The 10,780-nt window shown below is 40.3% G+C and overlaps 1 protein-coding gene across 1 annotated transcript in view; it reads right to left on the reverse strand.

The window, feature by feature from the left end:
* Positions 1-577: 577 nt before the first annotated feature.
* myt1b (myelin transcription factor 1b) overlaps positions 578-10,780 on the reverse strand; it is a 38,669-nt gene continuing 28,466 nt past the window's right edge. Inside the window, 9 exon segments of the mRNA XM_008300842.1 lie at positions 578-721; positions 833-976; positions 3,954-4,057; positions 4,381-4,472; positions 6,323-6,544; positions 7,069-7,149; positions 7,469-7,531; positions 9,537-9,605; positions 10,017-10,079. Of these exon segments, the coding sequence (XP_008299064.1) occupies positions 578-721; positions 833-976; positions 3,954-4,057; positions 4,381-4,472; positions 6,323-6,544; positions 7,069-7,149; positions 7,469-7,531; positions 9,537-9,605; positions 10,017-10,079 (982 nt within the window).

Raw genomic sequence — 10,780 nt, forward strand, 5'->3', positions numbered from 1 at the left:
CTTCATATTGCTGGGGTGTGTGTGTGTGTGGTCGTGGATCGGAGAGCGTTTCGAAGCCACAGTGAATGCTACGGGACGGCGATGAGAGTCTTCTCGTCCGGCGATCCCGCCTTTTCCTCCACGTTTGTTTTCGGCTGAAGCGAAGCACTATTTTCCGGCCCAGCGCAACGGCTTAAAAACCCCTCTCCAGAAACAGTTAAGGACACAAAAGAGACAACAGGTAAACATACAGCATATTATCAAAACCCCCAGATACAGTTTCTAGTAACATTATTCTTCTCTTCCATCCATTCTGACTGAAGGAATCTGTTTCCTCCGACGAAATCCCAGCAGCAGCATGGTGTGGATTTTGGTCCGCGTCACTTTTCTTCAACAGAGTGCTCCCTGGGTAGATTTTTTTTTTAAGTTGCTGTTTATTGAAGTAACCTGAATTCCCTTTTTTTTTTGTTTTTGAATCATATTTCAATATATTGTAGAGTATTTCAACATCTCTCCTTCATCTCTCCATCTCCACCTCGTCACGCTCTCTGCGCTTCAGGACAGTTTGCGTTTTCTCTCCGTCTGAGTGTGTCGAGCCTCAGACTTTGATGCCCTTCACGGCTTTGTTGATGCTCTCCAGCAGAGCCTTGTTCTCGGGGCTCTGGAAGCAGTCCTTGTTGGTGTACATGTCGGTCAGGGTGCTCACGTAGCTGTCGAAGTTCTGCTCAGTGATTGGCTCCTGCTGTGGTGCAAACGACAACCAATCGCAGCTGAGAGGGGCAGCAAAAAAAAGCAAAGGGGCCGAGAATCACCTCCAAACAAATCAATCGAGAAAGCGTGGTGGAGCACTCACCATGTGCGGCAGGCGGATATTGGCCAGGCTGCGGATCAGGGCGCGACTCAGGCCGGACAGCTCCATGAACAGAGCCTCGTTCTGCTCCTCGATCATCTTGTTCTCGTGCTCGATGCTCTTCAGGTTCTTCTCCATGGAGGAGATCTGCGAATCAAACCAAGAACTTGGAGTCAGAAGACACTGAGACAGTTGAAACGCCTGCAGTTCAGCTGACAAGGCCCTGAATTTATGTCATGGGCATGTGGATATTAAAACAAAAGAAAGGGACAGGACACATTTCAACAACGGCAGCGCTTTAGGTTTAAGGCCAGTGACTAGTGATGTTCAGATTTAGACACTTTTGTGTGGTTCGACACTCTTGTGATGCCAAAAATCATAAAGAAAGAAAAAAACTAAGTTGGATTTCTTGATTATTCATCTTACAAAAGTTGAAGAAACGCAGAATTAACATGTAGAATATTTATTCAAGTGCTCACAAAATGGTGACTCCACACATCATGCATGTTTGGATTTGAATTTGCTCGCATGATTGTCTCCTCAGCGACCACACAGCCAGCAGGAAAAGCTCCTGAATGTTGGTCATGTTATACCAAGGACCCCCGAATCTTTTGCTCTTCACTGAATCTCGTTAACATTTTTGGAATTTAAGAAAAAAAATGAAACACGTAGAATAAAATGATTTTGACAAATACCAAATGAAGTCACAGATGAGTAGTTAAAGGACTGCTGGAAAGTTAGAAATCTTAGTTTTTGCAGTTTCTGGCTCTGATAAATGGTGTTATTTTGGGAAAATGTAAAGGTTTTGGGTGTTCAGAGGGTAAACCAAAGCAAACCTCTGTCACTGGCAACTCATCATCTGCAAATGTGTGTAACTATAAGCTAACAGGAGCTACTACTGCTTTGTGAAACCCTCTTTTATTTTAAATATAACTGAGAGTTACATGTGTACAATATTTTTAAATACTAAAAATTGGCACTCGTGTGGATAAGAAGCCAGAAACCAGCACATGTAGTTATTTTTTTTCAAGTGTTATGTATTTAATATTTAATACAGTCATCGTGAAACACACACAATAAATGCTAATTCACTTATTTTGAAAACACACTGAGTTGTCCTTGCTCACATTTTTATGCAGATAAAGACATTCTGTAAATGCATGCAGCACTTAAAGCTCCCACACATCTTGTATAACGATGCACACGTAGAAATGCGCCGGCTGTGTAAATATTCTGCTCTGCGTGCACATTGTGTGACCTCAGCTCTGCAGCTGAAGGGTTCATACAGAACCTCTGGTGCTCTTTACTCCTCTGTTCTTCGTGGTCTTTCTCCATATATTGTCTTACAGCCTCTCTGTGTCTCTAGAGCTACATGGTCTCTAAGTTTTGCTGACGATGGTGCTTTCACTTTTCATTCACGTTTTCTCTGTTTTCCTTTTTTGAGCCTCTTTTATTTTTATTTTTTCATCAATTTTCTATGAAAGTACTCTGGTTTTTGGAAATAATTTAGCTTATTTGTGAAAAAATTAATAAAATATTTGTACGCTGTGTTTCAGTATTTACATGTTCAGGCTGTGGGCACAGACTTCTGGTCTTTTCGCAAGATTTCTGAATAACAAAATGTAAAACAACACCTACTTTATCTTTTAAAGTGAGCAAATGTAACTTGGTAGATACTACAACATAGTGTAACCGTAGCATAAAGAGAAAATGGTGATAAATTCAGCGCACAGACAGAAAAATGTCACTTTTACAGTTAATTTCTATCTACAGTTTTGCCCTCAGCGGCTGCCCTTCAGGCTGAGTACAGCCAGTAGCAGTAAAAGCCTTGAGTGTACTGAAGCGAGCGGTAATGAAATAATAGATCAAATGGTTCCTTAACCCTCCGAACCCCAAACAGTTTCTGGGTGTTTCTGGGTCCTCACTGTGCGCTCATTTTTATTGTTTTTTTTTTACTGCAATGTGAAGTCCTGTACCTTTTTGGAAACACAACAACCACGTCTACAAGGAGAGAGAACTCAGAAATGTCCTATATGCAGTCTGACACAGTTATAATGTCATGAATCAATAAAAAGACAAAAGGAAAGTTGAATTTCCTTGACTACCTATTTCACAGACCCTGGAATCAACATGTATAACTTTTTTCCAAGTGCCCACAGGTGTTACTAAATACTGGGAGGGGAAAAAGAGATAGATCTACATACTGGATATTTTCTTATATTTTTAATTTGCTTCCATATTATTGCATCTCTGCTCTGTTTAAACACAGCCTGCAGTTCAGCTGAGAAGTCTTGTGACTGTTCATGTCACAGCTGAGTCACTAATAGCTTTACATGGAGAAGCTCAGAATTTCTTTGTTTTGCACAAAATATGTAAACGCTTTATATTTAGAATTTTTCTAAATAAGACGTGTAGAAGGAAGCGATTAGGATGAAATATCACAAGTTTAGATGTGGTTGTAGTTCCCACTTTAGAACTGTCAGAAAGTTGAAATTCAGGTGTAGATGACGCTACATCCTCAAGAAATGTTACTGCCTACAGTCCTAATTTGCTTTAATACGTTTCTCTTATAGCCCTGTGATAGACTGGTTACCTGTCCAGGTGAACCTGCCTTCACCCTGAGTCAGCTGGGTTAGACTCCAGCCCCCCATGACCCTAGTGAGGATTAAGCGGTGTATAGATGATGGATGGATGGACGTTTCTCTTATCCGTTATGTGTGACCAGCAGTTCAGCAGAAAAGTCTGTAATATTTTTGTCATGTGACTGTTGGCTGAGTCACTAATGGCGTCATGATTGCACCAAACACTTCATCATTTTTGTTTTTTTTACAGAATCTTGTTAGTGCAGATTACTGTAAACAGATATGTGGAGAATTTCAAATAACACATGTAGAATAAAGTGAATTTAAAGAAATATCATGATTCTAGGTTTGGTCATTGAACGGCATGTCACAGATGAATAGTTCAACATCTGATGTTTGTTTCTGTGTTTACAGTTTACTGCAATTTTGGTCATTTGAAAAAAAAATCTAACATGTATTTCGTTGGGGGTTTAGAGGCTCAGAACTGATGACATGAAGTCTCACAATGAGTTCATGAAAACAACAATGACAGCGCCACACACCTGAGTCTGCAGGTTGACCATGTCGGCCTCCATCTCGTTGTTGGATTCATTGAGGTCGTTGATCTCTTTGTTGAGCTGCTTGATGTCCTCGTCGTTGTCCAAAACTAAAGGAAACACAGAACAGAAGCTCAGCATTTGGTCTGTATTTGTTTTGTCTGCTCTGTGCATTTTCAGTTTTATCTTTGCTGTTTATTTGTGCTGTACGTATTTATGTAGATGCATATCCTGCACCTGAAATCCTGAAATTAATTCCTTAATCTTTAATAATTTCTCAGGGTACGTACTCATCTCTTACAAATAGATTAATTGCTGACATGCTTTCTGTTTATTGTAAAAGGCGATTCATCGGTTACCAACCCTCCAAACATACGCTATGTCTTATCCACACATCTGACACAAGCACTGATGTATAAATATACGTTCCTACCGTCACTGGCTCTGAACTTGGTGCTCAGGTAGTCCTCTGTGGGGAACTTGGCCTTCTTCTTGGCGTACAAGGCTCTGGGGCATCCTGAGAGGCTGGAAGGGACACAAACAGGGTCACGGTCCTCGTTAAGTAACATAAAGCGAATGTTAGTTTTATGGGGTCCTCGCACGGTCGAAGTCAGACTCTTAGTTCTACTCTTAGTACTAATGGTACTAGAAGTTTTGGACATTGCATTAAAGCACCAGTAAAGTGAACATCGTGGCCTGTAAGTTTTTTTTTGGCAGCTTGACTTTATTAAAGTGTTTGTCTGAGCTAACAAAGCTAATGCCAAATACATCTAGAACACTGTGTTGGTACTGTCCTCCTGAAATGAAACACGTTTAATTGAATTAGATTTTATTTTCTGAGTAGTAAAACGTAGAATATGTTAAAACTGAGCATCAGACATCAAACAAATTAAGTAAAAAAGAAGCCATAAGAATGTCAGACCGACACTGCTTGCAGGCGGTTAGCTTAGCATAACAATAAGAATGGAAACAGCTAGCCCGAGTCTGTCTTAAGTTTGGCTAATCCTGTGATGAAGTCAGAATTAAACTGCATTTTCATAACATCTGAATCTACTTTCGATTCTGTTATTAAATCCGGTTGTCTTCAGGTTTGTAAGAAAAGTTGAAAATGACTAAAACCGAGAGATTTAATTGCGACGTGCTCTTTGTGTTAAGTGGCAGCATAATTGCTGATCACAACCCGCGATAAAATAAAAGGTTAAAGTCTTTTATGGTTCACGTTCTGTGACCTCAGTCCACACCTCTGCTTTAAATGTTCAACCCTCTGAACCCTGATGTTTCTTCACATTTTCACTCACTGTGGGCTCATTTTTCACTGTAAATTACAGTCCTGCACCTCTATGGAGAGAAAACAACCACGACTAGAAGGAGAGAGGACTCAGAGATGGTATTTGTACAGTATAACAAAAGTATAACACAATAAATCACAGAAAAAGTTGAATTTCTTTGATTAGTTATTTTACAAAACACCTGGAATCGTCATGTATGACATTTTCCCGAGTGTCCACAGGTTCACTAATACTGGGGAAAAAATAGTGGCTCAACATATTATAGATATTTAATATTTCTAATGTGTTTCCATACCTACTCTCTGCTCTGTGTGAACACTGCCTGCAGCTCATCTGAGAAGCCTCACTAATGGCTTCATAGCTGTACTTCAGAATTCTTAGGATTTTCTATAATTTAGCTCCTATTTTTAGGTTAAAAACAAAAAAAGAGAAACACGTACAATAAAGTGATTCTGATAAATATCCTTATGATGAGTAGTTCAACAACTGCTGATGAGTTAAAAGTCAGTTTTTACAGTTTCTGGCTTTGATAAATGAAATAATTTTGGCATTTTTTAAAGGTTTTTGGGGGTTCAAAGAGTAACACCCACAACAAACCTCCAACAAACAAACTCCTCATCTACAAATATGTGAAATTATAAGTTAATAGGAGCGACTATTTTTTTGTAAAAGCATCTTTTAACCTCCTTTTACTGTAAATACAACTTCAGGTAACGTGTACAGTATATTTTTGAGCTTCTAACATCATCCTGTTAATGCAAACACTGTATTGTTTGGTGATTTTGTTGAATTTTAAGCTTGGATTTGGCAGTTCTTTCCCCCTGAAATCATGGCGTGACTAGTTAAAGGCCTTTCAGAAAGTTGAAAATCATGTTTTTACAGCATCTTGCCATGATAAGTGGTGTAATTTTGGCAATTTTTGAAAAATGACATGCCTTTCAAACCCGCCAGCAGTCGACATGTAAAGTTCCTCAGATTTTTTTTCGCTCTGATTCTTGTCAGACGGAGCCTTAAAGTCACATTTATAGCGGCGGCGACAGGCTACATTTTCTAAACATTAGGAGAAGAAGCTAGCGTCTGGCTTACCTGCGGTGCGTGAGGAAGCTTCCGTTGGCGTGTCCGGAGCCGTCACACCCCGGCGTGGGGCAGGTCGGCCCCTCTGTCTTGAAGGCCTTCCAGTTGAAGGGCGTCCCGTTCAGCAGACCCTCCTTCTGGCGGCGGGCGGCCAGCGGACACCCGTAGGCGCTGCGGTGCGTCGCGTACTTCCCGCTGATGTGACCCAGGCTGTCGCATCCCGGCACCGGACATCTGCAGGGAACCGAGAGGAGAGAAGAAGAAGAAATGCGGAGAGTGAGGAGGGTTAGACGAGGAGAATCCCCACAAATATCAAACTGTAGAGAAAGTTGAAGCGCTATGATAAAAATGTAAAGATATGCACTTTCTCTACATTCATTTACATTCTTATGTCTATTTAACACACTGTTATTGTTATTTTTAACATTACAGTCAATGGTATCAACATGCTGCTACGGTTTTGTGTGCAAATGCAATATGAAGCCCATGTATTTCTTTATGTTCTGTCAATGTACTCTACAGCACTCTCTACATTCAGAATCAGTATCTGCAGTAAGTGTATTTTCCCATCAGTCAGGGCCTTTTTGTTTGATTCAATTACGGGGGCAGGTCACTACCTCTGCATATGATTTACAGTGACTTTCCTCTTCTCTCTCTCTCTCTCTCTCTCTCTCTGTCTCTCTCCTCTCTTATTGCATTTTACTTTTACCGTCAGTCACGCTAAAAGCAGACATTATGGCTTTCTGAGCGGTACGAACTTTAAAAGCTCGGAGTCCTCCTGGTTGTCCTTGGTAGGAGTTTTAATTCCACTTTTCTTGGCACGCGGGCACCCAGAGAGACTGAAAACAGAAAGTATGGAGTTGATAACATAGGGTTGAAAGAAAGGTTCTGGTGAAGTGATTTGCTTGATAAAGGGTCAGAACATTATGAAGGAAGAAGAAGACGTTTTTACAAACCAAATCAACTCAAAAGACGCCTAGTAGGAGCATGGAAAGGTGTGGAAATGTGTGAGTATGTGGTCCCTGTCTAAGTCTACCGTGAACTAGTCCTCTCTGACTGACTGTGTGTGTGTTGATGTGTGTTGATGTGTGTTTGGGTGTGTGTGTGTGAGTGTGTGTGTGTGTGGTTTTCATGTGTGCTTTCGTGTTGTTTTGTTACCTTCTGTGAGAGGCGTAGTTTCCTGTGATGTGACCGGAGCCGTCACATCCTGGGGTCGGGCATCTGAGGAGGGAGGAAACGGGAACCATATTTAATACTGAGCAATTAAAAAAATAAATAAAAATACACCAAGAACCTGTGTGGCAGTCATGAAAATGGAGTGATGCCATGAGAGAACTGAAGGTTGTAAGAGCTAGTTGTTTTTGACACATTTTTAATGAGACGTGTCAAAAAAAAAAAGGGGGGATGGAATATTTCAAGTTAGATTTGGTTGTTTGAAATCATGCCATGATTAGTTTAAGGACTGTACGGATGCTGGAAAATGGAGTTATGTCATGAGAGAAATGGTCCGATAGTTAACTCTGTGTAAACACGGCCTGCAGTTCATCTGAGAAGTCAGTTTTATCAAGGAGCTCTGTTTGCTTGTTTTGTTTTAACAGGATATTTTAAGAGCAAATGGACTGTAATTGGCAAATTTTTAAAAGGAGACAAGTAGAAAAAAGTGATTTTGATGAAATATCCCAATTTTAAACTTAGATTTGGTTGTTTTTCCCACTGAAATCTGACATGATTAGTTTAAGGACTGTCAGAAAGATAAAAAACAAGCAAATAAACAAAAAAACAATGTGGTTGTCATGAAAATTAAATTATGTCATGAGAGAAATGGTCTGCTTCTCTATTCTATGTAAACACAGCCTGCAGTTCATCTGAGACGTCAGTTTTATCAAGGAGCTCTGGTTTGTTTTGTTTTAACAGGACATTTTAAGAGCAAATGGATTGTAATTGGCAAATTTTTGAAATGAGACTTGTAGAAAAAGGTGATTTCGATGAAATATTCCAGTTTTAAACTTAGATTTGGTTGTTTTTCCCACTGAAATCTGACATGACTAGTTTAAGGACTGTCAGAAAGATAAAAAACAAGCAAACAAACAAATAAATAAACAAAAAAACAATGTGGTAGTCATGAAAATGAAATTATGTCATGAGAGAAATGGTCTGCTTGTTAATTCTGTGTAAACACAGCCTGCTGTTCATCTGAGAAGTCAGTTTTATCAAGGAGCTCTGGTTTGTTTTTAATTTGTTTATTTTTTTAAACAGGATATTTTCAGAGCAAATGGATTATATTTGGCAAATTTTTAAAATGAGACGTGTAGAAAAAGGTGATATTGATGAAATATCCTAATTTTAAACTTGGATTTGGTTGTTTTTCCCACTGAAATCTGACATGATTAGTTTAAGGACTGTCTGAAAGCTGAAAAACAAACAAATAAACCAACAAAAAGACAATGTGGTAGTCATGAAAATGAAATTATGTCATGAGAAATGTGTAAACACGGCCTGCAGTTCATCTGAGAAGTCTCTGGATTTTAATCATGTGACTGTCGGTCACAGCTGAGCCACTAATGACTTCCTAGTTGCATCAAGAAGCTCAGAATTTTCAGTTTTTTACAGAATATTGTAAAAGCAAATGGATTATTTTCAGTAAATGTTTAAATAAGACATGTAAAAGAAGAAGTGAGTTTGATTAAATCTTCGTTTTAAGCTTAGATCTGGCGTTTTTTTCCACCGAAATGTTGACACGATTAGTTTAAGGACTGTCAGAAAGTTGGAAAAACCAAAAGCAAACAAACCCAAAGAAACAGTGGTAGTCATGAGAATGGAATCATGCCATGAGATAAACGGTCCGCTTGTCATTTCTGCTTTTTTTTTTGGTCACATTTGTTTTAAATCCAATCTTTTCAGGCTCTTTGCCATTTAAATACTTCTTGTATCCGTCTGCAGGGAGCCGTGAAAAGCCGAGTTTCTACTAAAGAGCTGTGCATACCACAGACGTGCGGTTTCATTTCACATTAACATGAACTGATTGAAGTGAAAGCAAGCGTAGACCAAGCCAGACGCAGGGAGGAAAAAAAAAAACACCATGACAGATGCAGCAGCAGCAGCAGCAGCAGCAGCAACAAAAGATAAGTTAACATCAGCAGAATGAAGCATTGTGGCGCTGGATGGTGTCAGTAGCGGCGCGCTGAAGTGGCAGCGAAAAGGCAATGAAGGTGTAGAGCAGACATACTTGAGTTCAGGGGTGTGGGCCGCCATGAGGGACCGAAGGCTCTTATCAGCGAGAGGACACCCAGACAGACTGAGAGGAAAAAGAGAAAGAGCGAAGGACGGGCGGAGGAGGAGGAGGAGGAGGAGGAGGAGGAAGAGAAGGACGGAAAAAGGGGGACGAGGAGGAGGAAAAAGCGAGGGGATTGAAAAAGGAGAGAGGAGAAAAGACGTGAGTGAAGGGAAATCAAGAATGCAAGGCATACCAAGGTCATTTAGGAAGAAGAGGACAGACAGCAAGAAGTAAATTACTGATGCATATCAAAGTCAATGACCGTCTTTGCTTCCCGGCCTCACGCTACATTATTGCCTCTGGCATGTCAGGATCAAATAAAATATTTGAATTAGTCCTGGTGCGCCTGCTTTGGACTGGGCAGCAGAGGAGGAGTCTCAGCAGAGCTCCGTTTCATATATAGAGCAGTGGATCATCGGCGGCCGAACACACCTTCGATGGGACGCGTAGTTTCCAGTGATGTGTCCGCTGCCGTCACAGCCGGGTGTAGGACAGCTGCAGAGGACGAGACGGACACAGAGGACGCAGTCAGAAACAGCAGAACAGTTCTGATTAAATGTGGGAACAGAAGCTGCCACACGCTGAAAATAATTAGTCGTTTAGCAGCTTTTTGACCTGCAAGGTTTTCTTCAGGCAGTAATCCATATGAACAACAACACACAGGATGTATACAAGCAGAGAACAACAAATGAACAGATCACATGACGCAAAATGTAACCGCGTAATCACCATCTGGTTCGAAAGGTCTGTTGTCTTTAAAAAATACCCAAAATTACATCATTTGTCGAAGCCAGAATCTGTAAAAACAGAGAACATCAACCAAATCGAAACTTAAAATTGTGGTATTTCATCAAAATCGCTTTATTCTACATGAGTCGTTTAAAAATTAGCATTGTGTCAAACAGATTCTGTAAAAAAAACAAAAGTTCTGCACTCCTCAGCACAACTCAGCTGCAATCAACAGTCATGTGACAAACATCTTACGTTTTGGTCTGAACTAGGCTGAACATTTTCACGTTCTCTCTGCTTCTAGTCAGGTTGTGCTGCTTCCATAGAGGTTCAGGACTTCAGATTGCAGTGAGGAAAAATGTGCTTCTTGTTCTTGTTCGCTAAGAAGTATGCAATTTCAGATTTTCTTTCACTGTTATTTTTCATCCTGGTTTGGATCAGCACACGATCCTCCTGTTTAAGTTCGT

This window comes from Stegastes partitus, unplaced genomic scaffold (assembly GCF_000690725.1).
Source record: "Stegastes partitus isolate 25-593 unplaced genomic scaffold, Stegastes_partitus-1.0.2 Scaffold1596, whole genome shotgun sequence".
NCBI lineage: Eukaryota > Metazoa > Chordata > Actinopteri > Pomacentridae > Stegastes > Stegastes partitus.